This window comes from Rhinolophus sinicus, chromosome 2 (assembly GCF_057876585.1).
Source record: "Rhinolophus sinicus isolate RSI-liver-muscle chromosome 2, RSI-T2T, whole genome shotgun sequence".
Classification (NCBI taxonomy): Eukaryota; Metazoa; Chordata; class Mammalia; order Chiroptera; family Rhinolophidae; genus Rhinolophus; species Rhinolophus sinicus.
The window spans coordinates 93212841-93229483 of NC_142502.1; the positions used below are offsets into that span (position 1 = coordinate 93212841).

The 16643-nt window shown below is 46.3% G+C and overlaps 1 protein-coding gene across 1 annotated transcript in view; it reads left to right on the plus strand.

The window, feature by feature from the left end:
• Positions 1-16643, plus strand: part of LOC109448935 (CLIC family member 5) — a 97330-nt gene that overhangs the window by 54593 nt on the left and 26094 nt on the right. Inside the window, exons 2-4 of the mRNA XM_019734726.3 lie at positions 93-202; positions 4219-4344; positions 10337-10443. Coding sequence (XP_019590285.3) covers positions 93-202; positions 4219-4344; positions 10337-10443 — 343 coding nt within the window. The remainder of the gene's footprint in view (positions 1-92; positions 203-4218; positions 4345-10336; positions 10444-16643) is intronic.

Consider the following 16643-nt stretch of genomic DNA (forward strand, 5'->3'; position numbering starts at 1 on the left):
CGCTTCAGACCATTGTGTGGGTGTTATAATCCTATGTTCCTTCCTGCTAGTATGCACGTGCAAACTCAGGACTCTGGCTCTCTTCCTTCTAGGCTGGAATCGATGGGGAAAGCATTGGCAACTGTCCCTTCTCCCAGCGTCTCTTTATGATCCTCTGGCTGAAAGGAGTCGTGTTCAATGTCACCACTGTGGATCTGAAAAGGTAAAGGACATTGTATGAATGTATGTTTAGCTGCGGGCACAGAGAACCTTCCGTGGGGGAGGGTGAAAGCCTTCCCATGGCTCCCAGCAGCCTCCCCTCATACCTCATTGGCAGACCCCGACGTACAAGAAAGGCTGCAAAACCCAGTAACTCACTTGGGGCTGAACACTTCGCTGCCCACATAAAGAAGGTTCAATAACAATGAAAAAGGGAATGGACATTGGATATGGTGTTGAGAGTGTCTGTCACAGAAATGGGCATGGACCTCTTAAAATCCAGGAGTTCACCATTGCAGTAGTTTTAGAGCCCCCGTCCTGGGAGACCCTTGTAGGACTTCAGGGGCAAGAGTCTGAGATTCCAGGGAACTGGGATCTGACCATTTTCCCTGCTCTGTTCCTATGTTTACAATTCCTTAGTGTGAGAGCTCTGCATTACAGGCAGGAGGGGGAGGTATTAGTGTTCCTTTTTCAAAGTGCAATTTTAATGCTTGTTAAAAATACCAGGCATTGTTCACTATCAGGAGCCATACTCCTTTCAGTCTTGGTTTTTGAATCCTTTCTACCACCCACCCTTTAAGTGTGGAATAGCTGGGAACTTACTCCCTGCCTGTGTATCTCCTTTCCTGGTGAGCTTAGCATGTTCTCCCGATTAACCTTTATGTAAATTATCCTATACCAAGAATCCTTCCATCTTCTAGATATTTCCACTTGCATATTCTATTATCACTTTAAAATCCGTATGTCAAAAACTGTATCTGTCATTTTTCCTTTGAGTTGGGCTCCCCTCTGGAGTTCCTTTGTTCTTCCATTTCTAAGCCCTGAAACGTTTCCAGCTCCCTTCATTTGCCACCGATGCTGTCAGTCAGTCACCAGTCCAGGGCACTTTCCCGCTGCGCTGTCTCTTACCTCCAAATTCTCTTGTCCAGTCTCACAGCCCACGCCTGGTTCAGGTCTCACTGCTGTCGGCTGGATTGTTTGTTTTTCCAACTGGCCTTCATCCTTCCAGGTCCTTCCAGGCTCGCTCTCCCTCCCTCCCTCCTTCCCTCTCTCCCTCCCTCTGTCATCCATCCTTTATATTGTCATAAGGTCATTCTTCCTAAAATGATCCTTTAAGTATGTAGCTCCCCCTGCTCAGAACACCTTCGGACCCTCCCTCTGTCATCCATCCTTTATATTGTCATAAGGTCATTCTTCCTAAAATGATCCTTTAAGTATGTAGCTCCCCCTGCTCAGAACACCTTCGGACCCTTCTCGTTGCCTGTGGAATAACTTCATCTGCAGCCCTCCTTTGTCCTTTCTTCAGTTCTTCCCAACCTTCTCTCCCAACACTTGTCTGTGACTAATCGGCCTCTGTCAGGTTGGACTGCCTTCCGCTGCCATTGTTCCCTCCAGCCTCCAGCCTGTGGCTAGGATGCTCCCTCTGTCTCACAGAGGCCGTCCCCAGCTTCATGAATGGACAGATCGCCCCACTGCCCCATCCACCTTCAGCCCCCTCCCCTGGGAAGCTGCCCCCTCCCACCCCTCCACTCTCAGATGCATCTATCGCTCCAAACTCACCCAGCGCCTCTTGTCCATGTTGCCTGATGTCATCATTTAATATTTTACAAAGTTATGGTGTCTACAGTCCCAACACTTTATGACTGGTGAGTGCTTTCCCATTAAAAAAAAATTGCATAACATATGACCTCATGAGGGAGGTCTCACATTTTCATTTTATGCAAGGAAACTGAGATGGACACATTTAAATGACTCGCCCAAGATGCCCATCTAGAATTGGAGGGGCTGCTTCTAAAACACCCGGTTTTCTTGGTTCAAATTCCATGCTCTTCAGAACGCATCAGTTATGAAGTTTGTTTTGTCTTTTGAATGAGACCTTAAGTCCCTCAGGGAGAGGCCCGGGTCATGTTTTAAGTTTCCTTGTATCTGCCCTAGCCGCTGGTTCCTTCAGGCCCTCAGCTAATATCTGTCAAATACACGAACATGCATCTGCTCTGAAATTATGGTCTGTGACAACTAACAAGAGCAGGCAACTTGCATACAGTTTGAAAGAGTAGTTTCCTTCAATGGAGAAGGGGAGGTCTTTGGGTCAATATGTGGACTTGCGTGTTGCTGGAGCTCAGACTAGGAGAGGGAGCCAGCCCAGCATTCCTCTGATGCTTACACTGCTCTGTCACTACCTGTTATCACATCCCATCCTGCCAAACACTTCGTGTGGTAGCACAGCCAAGTATCACTACTTCAGTTTTATAAATGAGGAAACGTTCTTCCTGAAGAAGAGAAAAATATATATTAAAGAGTTAAAGAATATTTGTTTACGATGAACTTTAACAGTTTCTGAGAAAACTGATTTCTTATCCCGGCACCGCCGGGATAAGACCTTGAACACGTTACTTCACTTTTCTAGTGACCTTGAACACGTTACTTCACTTTTCTGAGCCTCAGTTTCCTCCTCTGTACAATGTAGTACCTTGTTGGTAGGGTTATCGTGAGGGGTTAGCGAGCAGGCCGTGCAAGGCATTTGCATGCAGTACTGGGCCTGGCTCACAGCTAGAGTGCCATCCATGTTGGCTATTCTCAGCATCATTCCTGCCCTCAAGGAGCTAGCAATCGGTCAGGGAAGGAGGACTGATACACATGAAATTATCCATAAATTCGACTTGGGGATATATAGTTAAATGCTAAGTACATTGTTTCAACCATAATTGCTGAAGAGGATCAACAAAGAGGGAGGGCCACGACGGACCAGCCTCCCCCGGCAGCGTCCAGTGAAGCTTCGGCAGCCGTGGGCAGTACTTCCTAAGGGGGCCAGACTCCAGGGGCATCTGTTCTCTCAGGCCACAGAAAAAAAATAATCATTTCTGTCTCTTTAAGCCACCAAGAGGTAATTGCTGAAAAATAAAATCAGTATAGATTTCCCCTCTCAAGCATTGCTGCCTTGTGTCAGCTCTAAGAAATGGGAAAAGGTAAAAGAATGTTCTTTCACTGTCTGAAAGGAGGGACACACACAAAGTAAACAAAAGGGACTAAGTCAATTAGATTTTTAAAATACTTTCAGTCTCAATTGTCTAAGGAGTTCCAAGTGCCCCAGAATGCTGCTGACATTGTGTGTGTTGGAGGGAATGACACGGGTGTACCACCGTAATTGAAATTCTTCTCTTCCCCTCCCACACGGATTACTCCAGGAATTTGTTTCATTACAGACTCCTCCTGTGGTTTGCTTTTTTTCAGCTCCTCCATCGAGTGTTTGCCTCTCCTGACTCCCACCAGAAGTGTTGCATTCTCAGAGAGAGAGAGAGAGAGAGAGAGAGAGAGAGAGAGAGAGAGAGAGAGAGAGAGCATTTGGGGTGAATCCGATGGCCCAGCCCTGCTCATAAGTCTCCACCATTATTCCTCCTCTTCCTCACTCTTTTCTCAGCACGACCCTCTCCCTCCCTGTTTCCCTCAACCTGCCCACCCTTCTTCCCCTCACTTGGCTCCATCTTTACTCGTGCATTCTGACCTGCTAGTGGGAGCATGAGCAGGTCCCATGTCAAACACAAGGTCTCTTTCCTTCCTGCTGCACCTACGATTAACAACACAGAATATATCCCTTAGTGTACAAGTACCGTGATGGAATTCAATAATAGGCAGAGTTTGGAACTCTGTGTAGTGCATTTTTGTTCAGCTAATGGGTGAAGGAACTTTTGAAAGCAAAGTCCAATCTCTATTCTCGGTATTGAAAAGTTGGCACGAATTTCGTCCCCTGTCATTACTCTCCTTTTTTTTTAATGGTACTTAACTCTTTCTTCTTGAGTTGCTCCTCTCTTGCGGGCTTCCCCTAGAAGGACATCCTGTGTCTCACCACATCCCTTCAGAACCTCCTCCAACCTCCCCTCCCCTACACACCACACTGTAAGTCTGGTTTTGCTGACAGGCACGTTGGACAGCTTGGGAGTCTAATTTACAGTAAGTCCCAGGTTCACCTGAATGTGAAGTGCCCTGGTGTAAGCTACCATCTGAATCTTGCTCTCTTTACAGGAAGCCAGCAGACCTACACAACCTAGCCCCTGGCACCCACCCGCCCTTCCTGACCTTCAACGGGGAGGTGAAGACGGATGTCAACAAGATCGAGGAGTTCCTGGAGGAGACGTTGACCCCTCAAAAGTAATGAGCTGCTTATTTCCAGAGATAACACGTCAGGGAGGGGTCCATGTTGGAACTGAAAAAGCACAGTGTTAACTTTGAGGAGGCAGCTCTGCAAAGGAGCCTTGTTGCTTCAGAGCGTAAGACCCTCTTTTCAAAGAGAGAGTCTGGGACGTCCCTCCCTATCCCCAAAGGGCTGACAATCTCCAAACTGCATCCCTAAGTCTAACTCCAAGAGCAGGTATTCCTGTCACAGGCAGCAGATCACTCCCTCCTAAGCGGACTGACTTTAGGAGCATTGGGAAGGTCGTCACCTCTCCTTGCCCCTGAAGAAGTCCTCTCTGTACTTCACTTGGCCTGGAAGACACTCAAGTGAGGCCAAAGGTGCCCTCATTTCATAACAAGAGCTGTAAGGCTGATGAAACAAAAATAAGCCAGGAGAAAGAGAACCACGTGACTTAAAACCACACCAAGGTGTGAATAAAAGTCGTGAATCTGACCAGGCCTGATCTGAGCTCATAATTAAACATGAAGAACCTGACTGAAAACAACTCCTCTTCTAAAAATGAGCACAGGGAGGGGACAGACCAGCGGGATATAGTTTCATGTCAGATAAATAAGCTGCTCCTGATGGAGACTAGGAGTCCAGAGAGGCAGATGAGTTCTAAAAGTAGCTGGAAACTAGACTTGTGCACTGTACTATATTATTGAAATCGTGGATTAAACAATCACAAAAGTTGTTTTAAAAAGTAGAGAAATAACGTCACATGCAGAGTAAGACAGGAACAGACTTGATCCTGGAGGGTAGTTATAGGAAAATTCTAAGCAAAGGTGCTGGAGAGTCAGTTTTCAGGCTTACTTCGGGGGTTGGGGGAAGATGAGGAAGGCAGAGGATGGAAGAGCTGGAGGTAGAGAATCAATTAGAAAGAGCCAAAAGGTCCAGGCAAGACAGACAGGAGAGCTGAGGCAGTGATGGCAAAATATGAGGACAGACTGGAGCCTAAGGCAGTGATGGTTTTATCATATTCTAAAGTGTCCAAGACTCAGAGGTGAGAAGTGTTAGATGCTCCCTTCTTGCCTCCCCATGTGCCCGCGTTACCTGCCTTGAGCTCTGCTTCCTCTAGTCTGGGTTCTTTTCTGGACTACAGTTGTGTGTGGGAAGTTTTACTAAGTGCACTCAAGCCACATCAGTGGCCCAACAATCCACCACACCCAGGTAACAGAACCTTGGAACTGTTAAAATGCACAAATTCAGAAGGCCTTTCAAATGGGGGCCCTAGTGATGAGACCACCCACTATTCCAGAGCCCCCAGCCATGTCTCTTAGATGCCTTCATATGGATCAGACTGGGCAGGTGCCACAGTTACCTCCTGGTAAATATCACCAAGCCAGTGCCTCAGTACCACAAAGGGAGACCCACTCTTCTTTCCATAACAAGCCACCAGCGTCTGCTGGCTTCCCACTGACTCAGAATGAAAGGTTGGGTGGCCTGAGTCTTGAGGTCCCTGGAGGAGCACAGCCTGACCTTCTTGTTCTCTAGGGGGCAGCAAAACCCCCATCACTGTTCACCAAGTGCTGGTCAGCCATGTGTTTCTCATCACACCACTGTTTGTAAAAGCTGCCAGAGAGCCAAGAAATTGTGGGAGCCTTTTTTCCCCTTAGCTTTATTTTTTAAAGGAAAAAACCACATACAAACACTCCAACAATTTTCTTTAAAAATCACATTTGGTCCCACAAAGCATTTGGTGTCAAAATGAGGAATCCAGGAAGTCTCAAGTAGTTTCTAAATGAGACTAACTTCCATCCCTTCCCTTAGACTGACCCAGTTAACGCTCAGCAAGGGAGCATTTGGATTAGTGTTGAGACATGCTGGCCCTTACCTTTCATCTCCGTGGAATGGCCAGAGTTAATAGGATTCAGAACTCAGAGTCAGAATACCTAATTCTGGCCACCTTTCTTCAGTGTTTGTTTATGATCTTGGGGAAGCCTGTCTCCCGCTCAGACACTCCTTATTTCCTCATCTCTAACATGAGGCGGGATACTGCATGGTTTCTAAGCTGCCTTTCAGCAGAAGCTCTGCAATTCCGCAAGTTTTTCAAAGTACTTTTCCAGAACTGTGTGTTATTTAAAATAATCCTAGTGAATAAATGCTGTGATAAAAATTCAGTGAGGAGTGGGTGAACTGATACAGTTTACTCATGTGGCATGTCATTTAGTCAGTCAACTAGCAGTCAATGACCCCAACCTGACTGAGAGGCAGAAACTGGGAAATGCAGAGAATCGCATGGATATTTGGTGAGCGTGAATGGTCTCTGCTCCAGGTAAGTTACTTAAAACCTCTCTAACCTTTAATTCTCACATCTATAAAATGATGACCATGATGTTGATCTCAAGGGACGATTGTAGAAGATAATACTACTTGGCCTAGTGCCTGACATAGAGTAAGCTCGTTCAATGGCAGCTTGAAGAGTTAGAAACAGAGATCAGTGCCTCTTTTGTGCCTGCTCCCCATTGCAATCATAAGGACAATGGGTGAGCTTAGGTCTTAAAACCACAGATCCCAATGGGTTTCTTTTATTGAATAAACGAGACCCCATCCGCTTCCAAGGATCATTTTGTACATAGCAGAGACAGGACAAGGCAACACACAGTCGAGGATCAGAAGAGTCAGAAGCACAAAACCGCTTCTTGAGTGAGGGTTTGGTGAGATAAGGAAGCAGGGATAGTGGAGGAAGGACAAGGGGGAAGTCCTTCCACTTTTCAGCTCATTAGAAAAAGGAAGCTGCCAGGAGAGTTCCCAGAATCAGCAAGAACACTCTATGAGGACAGGAGGTGTATCTTTTTCCTCCAGTGTATACCCAACGCCAGGGAAAGGGTGTACCCCTGGCAGGCACTTACTGCATGTTTATTTAATGGCATGGGGTCTTTTGTTCAGTAACGTGGTGGTCTATGGATTGTCAATGAGAAGTCAATTGGGACTCTAAGCCAATCAGAGCACTTCCACATGCAATCATATATATATATATATATATACACACACACATATATATGTATATATGTGTATATATGTGTGTGTATATGTGTATATATGTGATTTTATATATATGATATATATGATTTTATATATGATATATGATACATATCACATATGATATATGTATATTTTGATACTATATATTTAAAAATTTTCTTTGATGAGAGGGCAACTGTTTTACTTCCCAAAATAAAGGTTTGGTGCATGTCTAAGATGAATGCATTTGAAATAATATCTTAAAAACAGAGTGGAGAGAAATTTTCATTAGTTACAGCAGAGCTTGGCAAACTTTTCTTTAAAGAGTCGGATAGTATGTTTGTCTTTGTGGGCCATGGAGTCTCTGTCACAACTCCACTTTTGTAGAGTGAAAGCAACCATAGATAATATGTAAATGAACGGACATGGCTGTGTTCCAATAACATTTTATTTATGAATGCTGAAATTTAAATTTCATGTTATTTTCACACATTGCAAGGTAATGTCCCTCTTTAGATTTTGTTCCAGTCATTTAAAAGTATAAAAACTCTTCTTAGCTCCTGGGAAGTACATAAACAGATGTCAGGCTGAATTTGGCCCAAGGCCCTAGATTGATAACCTCTGAGTTACAGAAATTCATCATTTCCTTGACCGTCACCAGACCACATCACAGTGTTACTTCAAAGATTATTTCTATGACTGAAATTCTATTTGCTAGCCTTTTGGAGAAAGAGAATGTACTCTGTAGCCCATGTATTGCATATTTAAAATATAGTGTAAATATGGACCTAAAATAAATGCACTTAACGTCTTGTACAGTAACCTTCCCAAATCCAGTTACCAAAACCTTTGAAATTAATATTTGAAGACCTGCTTCCCACAAGGACAAACTTCAAATGGGACATTATGCTACACGGTAAAGTGCTTAGAAAACAGGAGGGTACCACCATGGTTTCCCAAACAGTCAGCCCTTCGTCATCCGTCTTGGATTTGGTACCACCTCCTCATGTTTGGCCCACGGTGACCATGAAGAGATGGTCAGATTACTGGACGTCTGTTCACCGACAAACCCAAATTAAAATGCATTTTCTGGGCCCTTTTCTCTTTACATTGCTGCCTTCTCAAACAAAAATAAAGAGCACTTGCTTTATATATTAATAATAATTTAAGGCAATCCGTTCTACAAGCATGCCAGATTCTTTGTGAGAAGGCCAAAACAGGGAAGGGTGATCCTAAATTCCCAGCTCTTGGAAGATGACCCAGCATCTTGCAGGCAACCCTGCTTTGTGTCCCCAGTCAGAGCAGGTGAATTTGATAATTCCTAGTACACTCAGGACGACATGTGTGCAGAAGCTGTGCGGGACATCCCCCCTGCTGCTGGATGGAGAGAGTTTATCCATGGTGCTCAGCCAATCTCCAGCAAGGGTTTGGGAGCTTTGAGGGTAAAACAACAGAGTCGGCGAGAGGCCACACAACGTGAAACTTAAGAGCGGAGCTTCAAAGTGAAACTGCCTGTTGGAATTCTGGCGCTGCTCCCTAGTCATGTGACTTTAGACAAACCGCTTAACTTCCCTATGCCTCATTTTCTCGTGTGGAAAATGAGGCTAATAACAGTCGACCAACAGAATTGGGAGGAATAAATGATGAGTACAGAGGGGTTAGAAGAGTGCCTGGAACACCCTACTGAATGGTAAGCATTCAATACCAGTCAGCCGTTGCTGCTCTCGGAGACGTGGTGTGATGGGGTGGGAAGAACACGGCTCCAGTGGCAGGAAAAGGGGTTCTCGTGGTCCCCCCACTATTTATTATCCATGGGCTCTTAAGTAGTCCTTTAACTTCTCTGGTCCGCAGTTGCTTTCCCTGTAAAACGAGGGCGATAATGTCTACTGTACCTGCCTGATCGCAGAGGGCTGGACCCAGTAACCTTCTGAGGCCTCGTCCAATGGCAATCTCTGAAATTAAACAGCCACCTGACGTGACCCAAGAGTGGAGAGTCCTAGCTAACGGGCCAGTTGAGGAGCAAAAGAATGAAAGCACAACAAATAAGTGTCAAAGGCTTTTCGGTTCAAATTATTTAAAACATTACATAAGAAAAAAAAAGCATTTTGCTTTTTAAGCATAAAGCAACCAAACAGCTCACAGTTGACAGCCATTCACCCTGAGATCACAAAGTTCCACATAATTGATAGTAATGGTAACCAAGCAGGGGTTCTCCATCTCCTCCCACCGCTGCCCGACCACACCCATACAGTGTTTATGAAACAATATTTTTTTTAAAATTAGAAATGCTCATTTGGAGAGAGCTCATGGGGTCAAAACCATGGATTCCCACACAAGCAAATTTACCTCATTCAGGGTCAAGGACTATCATCTGAGTGCTAAGCCGTTCTAACCCCAGTTCTCCTTTTTCTATTGTGCTGGCTTCAGAATGAAAGAATGTGCAAGGGAGTGGGGCTGGGTCTGCACACAAATGAAGAGTGTGCAAAGCGTCTTTCAGAAAAGGACCATGGCTACCCTTCCTTTCGAGAAATGGTTCTGAGCCCTCAGTGCCTAGTATCTCTTTGCTCCACGAATTAGATCCTTGCAGCCAGGATACAAGCACAGGCCTGGCAGCGGGTAGTTATTTTAATATGGGTTGGGGAAATGTCACGTGAGCCAGAGGCAAGCCTGTTCAGAATTTTGGTTAGGGTCTTTTCATTGGATCATCACTGTTGGTGGTCCCAGGAAGGGGACACATCCTGGGCCCTCTGAATTGTGTCCTGGTTCCCTGTCCACAGACTGGGTCCCCCAGGTAGCTCTCCTCACCTCACTGGCTTCTGTTTTCCTCTATCAGTGAACAAGGGCTGAGAGCTCACCTCCTTCTCTATAAGACGGGGTGTAAAAACCCCAAAAGATGTGTAGATCCAGCTTGAAACAGGAGAGCTGCTTGTCGTGATGGGAATAGGCTCTCCTTTAAAGAAACCCCAAGTTCTTGCAGCTCTCACACCGCGTTGTCCATTCCAGGTACCCCAGACTGGCTGCGAAACACCGGGAATCTAACACAGCTGGCATTGATATCTTCTCCAAGTTCTCCGCCTACATCAAAAATACGAAGCAGCAAAACAATGCTGGTGAGTGACTCCCTGCCACCAAGAGCCCCCAGAAGTGCTGTCCCCTGTCCAGGGCATGCCAGGTACTGAGGGCAGAGAAACACCTGGAAGCAATGCGGCTTGTTATTCGCCCACCCACATCCCCCTTGGCTCCATTTTGGCTGTGCAGGAGCAAAGGACAACAGGCCTTCTCGCTGAATTGGAGGGTGGGATGCGGTGTGTGTTCTGAGCCTGCTTCAGTGCACAACATACTGCCCTGCACAAGAGGGTCCCAGCTGTGTGTACTACAGTTCATTTGTCCCCAGTTCTCAACCCTGCCCATGTTCTCAGGAACTCCTGATTGGAACAATACATTCCAGCTTCCTCCTGGTCCCTGACAGACTTCTCAGGGGGTCATCCAGAGGTCATGGTAGGACAGTGCAGTCACCAAGGTGATGAATGCTGAGGGTGGAACCCGAACCTCTGTGTTCTCCCTACTACAAGTACAGAGGGTGCTGGGGAAGCCACTTCTCAAAGCCTGGTTCTTCCTCTGCCTGGCTTTGGCTACAGAGCTCAGGTCTTGGTTCTCTTGTGGCATCTTCTCAGAGGGCTTTAAGTGCCTCGTTTAAGCTCATAGCACTTTTAGTCCCACATTTGGCATCGTCCTCTAAGAATTAGCTACAGAGATTTGAGTGGAACCACCACACTGAGCGTGTACAACACTTGAAGAGCTGTTAGGCCCTAGTGAAAAAAAGGAAGAAGGACAAGAAAGTTTGCTTGCCCTCTAAGTGGGAGAATGAGACAGCCGTACAGGGAGCCTGGAGCCCAGCACAAAGCCAAACAGCTTAGCACCTAATGAATCTTTGTGAATGAATGAATGAATGAATGAATGAATGAATGACCCACAGATAAACATACAATGGGCCAAAATAAGATGGTATATGCTAGATGTTCCAGGATTCTGGAAGAGAAAGGCGTCTCTTCAGCCCAAGCTGATCAGGAAAGGCAGGCATGCATGAAGTGAAAGAGAAGAAATTTTGCAGGCACAGAGTCGGTGGAGTGGGAAGTAAATAATTTAGTAACAGTTACTGAGGACCTGGATTGTGCCAGGCACAGAACTAGATTCTAGAAAAAGACCCAGAAAATGACATTCCCATTCTTCGAGTCCTGGCTGATGCAGGAAAAAAGGTTTAAATTCACACGCACAAAATATCAAACGAGAGATAAATGATGGCTTAATCAAAGGGAGTCTGAAGACCTGATTAACTGCCATGAGAAAGGGTCAAATAGTTTCTGCTGAAGTTGTCCAGAGCAGGAAGAGGTCACCTTCAGGGCCTTTGAGAAAGTTTCCTGAATGAGTTTCAGCCAGGTCATAAAGACTAAAGGGGAGTCAGCTGGCTGGAAACATAGGGTAGATGCTGTGAGGAGAGTGGGAAAAGGCCAGCGACAGAGACCAGCAGCGGTGACCAAAGCCTGCAGTGCCAGCCTGGGAGACTGGATTTTATCCTGGCAGCCATCACAGTTGTGTGCGGAGGCACTAGAAGGAAAGTGGCCTCTTAGGGACCAGAAGAAGAGGATGAGGAAAATATTGTTAAACTATCCAGTGACCTTGCTTCATTGCATTTGGATCCTGTGGTGGGTTGAGTAGGGTCCATCACAAATCCATGTCCATCCAGGACCTCAGAACGTGGCCTTAGTTGAAAATAGGGTCTTTGCAGATGTCATTAGTTAAGGGTCTCGAGATGAAATCACCCTGGATTTACTGTGGTCTCTAAATCCAATGACCAGTGTCCTTATAAGAAGAGGAGACGACACAGACATAGGGGAGACGGCTTGTGACAACAGCACAGAGATTGGAGGGATGCAACTAAGGACCCCTCGGGGCTTCCAGAAGCTGAAAGAGGCCAGATAGGCTTCTCCTCTAGAGACCGGGGAGGGAACGTGGGCCTGCTGACACTTTGATTTTGCATTTCTGGACTCTAAAACTGTGAGAGAATGGATTTCCGTTGTTTTCAGCCACCCAGTTTGTGGTACTTTGTTGTGGCAGCCCCTCATAGCCAGCAAGTGAAAGGGCCATTACTGCCACTTTCCTGGCTGAGGACTCAGAAGCAAATGAGAGGACTGGGGACATGTCCTCACCTCCCCCCAGTCCCCGTAGAGCTGGCTCTCAACTCTGATTTTCAGATTCCATATCCAGTGTCCTTTCCTCTCAGCCACAAATATCTTCCTTCGTATTTGTCAAAGCACCCTCAGAAAGTTTATCTCATCTGAGCCTTCCAGATTTTTCAAGTTATAAATGGTATTTACATATTATCCATACTTAACAGTTCTCCTATCCCCAAAACCGAAGCTACAGTTTCCACTGAATGTTGCGTATCGATTTCTTATAAACTCAGCGTGCTCCAACTTTCATTGTTTCCGCTTCTTCTGTTTCACCCTGTTTTTCTCCATGATGAGTTTTGCTCTTGTGACTCCTTCTCGTCCTAACTCATTTGCACATTTCAAAGCTCCCACGTTTCTCCTTTCCCCGAACCTATCCTCCGATCACAGACCTTGAAGCTTCTCCTCTCCTGCCTTTTAACAAGACAACACGCGTTCTTCCTTCGTTCTACCTCTAGCTCGCCCACTTCCCTCCCTTCCCCTTCCCTTTTCTTTCCCCCAACCCCATCCCCCCCCCCCCCAGTTATGGTCAACAGGGTCCAAATGCTCTTAGATTCAGCAACTAGAGGCCAAGGCTATGGCAGCCTTCACAGAGCACCGCCATGGCCCCACCCCAGTCAGCCACTTCCCCACTTCCCCTTGAGACAATCCACAGCCTCTGTGCTCTGTTGGAGCTCTTTAGTGGGGGGTTGGGGGCAGCTTCTCACAGGTCTCTGCAAAGGCAACGCATTCGAACCCAGACTTCCTTTGGCATTACTTCCTGCATGACTCTCCCATTTTCCCCTTTGGATCTTTAGCTTTGCATCTATTTCTCCAATGCCCTTTCCTCAGATTATCATCCCTTTTGTGTTTTCAGTTTTTTGTTTTTGTTTTTTTCTCTTGAGCAGAGTCCTCCCTCCCTTTCCACCATCTCACCACCTAATGTCCCCCACCCCATACATACACTGGCCATCGTCATGGGCTTTTCCTGCCCTCTCAACATCAGAGCATGAAAAACCCAGCACCGTGGTTCTGCAGGTGCTTTGTCTCTCCACTCCCATGGTGGATGCAGGAACCACCATTTAAAATCTCCCTGCCGTTCCACAAAAACCTCAAAAGTCCTCAGCCCCCCACACACAGACCCTATCCCGGGGAACCGTCCACACCTACCACACAAGAGTGTTGTCCGTTAGTGTGTCCATTCAGTCATTTTTTTATTCATTCAACAAACACAGATTGTGTGGAGGTGGCTACAAGTGTGAGCTAATGTTTAAATTGGGGCATTTCTTGTGTGCTAGGCACTATGTTAGGTTCTTTCTAGAGATGTCAAGACAAATGACACAAGGCCATTGTCTGCGATGAACTGATTGTGGCAGTAAAGCATATAAACAGGCCTGGCTGGATTCCAGACCTGCCACTTCTAGCTGTACAACTTTGCCCGAGAGACTTAATTCTCTCCGAGCCTCTGTTTCAGTATCTGTAAAATATACTTCATAATACCTTCAATTTCTTCCCCTGACACTTAAGGCAATTCATAGCCTACTCAAGGTTTGTAATGCAAATTCATTCATTTTATAAGTCAATGCTTGTAAATCCTTTAGCACAGCGCCTGACACATGGTATAACAAAGGCTCGTTAAATGCTCACTTCAATCATTGTTACTGTTGTACAAATGAGACAAACACAAATATTGGCATCAGGAACTGCTCTTACCCCCCCCCCCCCAACCAGCACTTTCAAGTCTCCCACCCATTTAATCTCTTTTCTGCTTGTTTCACTTTGTTTCCCACTTTATTGGTGCATTTTCCTCCTCTCGGATGTATCAGAGAGAGTCAGCGGCCTGGCCCTGGCTGTTAGACCTCAGTATTGCTGCATTTGAAACCGAGGTAATGGCTGTTCTATTGTCTGTCACTGCACTGCCTCCATCTTCTGTAACTGCCAGAGCTGGGTCCCCTTGGTCTTCCATGACTGGATTCCACCCCTACACCCCTCATGCTTCCTGTTCAAACTTGTTTTTCGCTTCATTTAAACATAGCATGGATTTTTTTTCTTGGCAAAGTCTCGAGACTCCACATTTAGTAAGATGCTACATGGTCTCCCTTTCCTGTCACTTGAGATTCCCCCACCACTCCCTCTGGTGTGGCAGAAAAACAGGACTTTGTTTGTGGACATGCTGAGTATTCGTGGCAGAGGCAGGCAGTTGTGTGGTGATTGAACTCACAGACCCTGAAGCCGACTACTAGGTCCAGACCTCAAATTAACCTCTTGTTGGCCTTGTGACACTAGGCCAGTTATATCAACTCTGTGTGCCTCCATTTCTCCGTCTGTGAAATGGGGTAATAACTGTACACATCTAATAAGTATGCTGGGAGCAGTGCCCACCGCTGTGTTCAAATGTCAGCTGTTGCTCTGAGCTGTTATGTAGGGGCACACAGTTATACCTCAGCAGAGAGTTCTGGGATAAAAGTGTAGTTTGAGGATATACTGGGGGTGCCAAAACAAGGTATACACATTTTAAGGAAGGAAAAAAAAACTTCTAAAATTGTAATATTCAATAGCCAGTGAGGAGGAAGGCAGGGGGTTGGGTAGGATGGATAGGATCATAAAGGTGAGGAAGCAAAGCTTTAAAAAAGGAGGGGAGGAAGGAAGGAAGGAAGGAAGGAAGGAAGGAAGGAAGGAAGGAAGGAAGGGAGGAAGGAAGGAAAGAAAGAAGGCAGGCAGGAAGGAAGGAAGGAAGGAGTGATCTGCTGTATAAAACACGGCACAGAAGGCCGCGGGAGGCATTTTCTGTCGTGTCCTCTGACTGTTCCGCCCGCCCACCTCAGCCTCTCACTCAGATCCTACACCACCTGCGAGAGCCCAGGCTGCCTAAGGAAACACAAGCCCCTCTCCCTAGGAAGGGGAGGTGCAGGGGGAGACCATAGGGAATAGGAACTGACCTGGAGGGTTCAACCGTGGTCCTGAAGGGATGATGCCTTTGAGACTGGAGAGAGCGGCACTGTATTTAGATTTGGTTATAGGAGTCCCTGCTCCAGCCCTTGCATTCCTTTTTCAATCTAGCAGGTAAAAGTTATGTCATTTGTTTGGTACTGACGGCCTATAGCGTTCTGAAGCAGAAGGATTGTGGGGAGGGTGCAAGCTTTGTCCGTCCCACCTTCGGCACATCTGGTTACGTGCCTGTCTAACCGGAATCAGCTCTGTTCTCACTCTGCATCCTGCCTCTGCCCGTGTGGCTCGGCCACACAGCTGAGTACAACGGTGGTCTGGTGGCCTCCATGTCTCACATCCTCCCATCTCTCTCTGCAAGTATCCCAGTTAAAAACCCTCACCTCCTGGCACGGCTCCTTTCACCTTCCTCTGAGATGTCACCATGGCACACAGACCCCAAGTGACCCCAGACCCGGCAGCCGGCACCCAGACTCAGCAGTTCTGCGTCTCCTCCCTCCTGTACCGCACACTTGCTTTGTCACTCTGCCATGGGGACATCAGTGTGGCTCTTCAGATTTATCCCTTCCCTTGAGGGGTTTATTTTACACCCGACTTTAACATGTCACCCCCACTGTCTGTCATATCGTAAAACGATCTGGGTGTCTCTCTCTGAATATCCATCTTATGTTTTGCATGTCTTACCCTCAAAGAGTCTGCGATTTGAACAGACTCTAAAAATCTCTGCCAAACCCTTTGGCTTTCAAGAAATTGATGTTAGCGACTTACCCTACTCCGGGCATACAATACTACATTTTACTTTGTTTGTTGCAGTCTCTCTTTTTCCTTATACCTCAGTCCTATCAACTCTCCTGGTTTATTTCACGTTTTGTACATACTGCAGATTCCAGGCAATTATCAAGTGGACCTAACGTGCATCTTTAGGTTCTCTGCCCTTTCTTAGTCACTATGTTTAAAGTCCCTTTTAAATTTCTTCCAGCCCTATCACATTTCCCCCCGACACACTTAATATTCCTACCCAGTATTACCGTCTCAGTTTTGGCACAAGTATCATACTCTGATGTGCTTTTCCCCATTTGCTTTTTGGTTGGAGAAAACGTGGAGATGTCTATGCCTGTCGACTAAGAGAGGAATCCCATGGTTTTCCTACTCTGTTC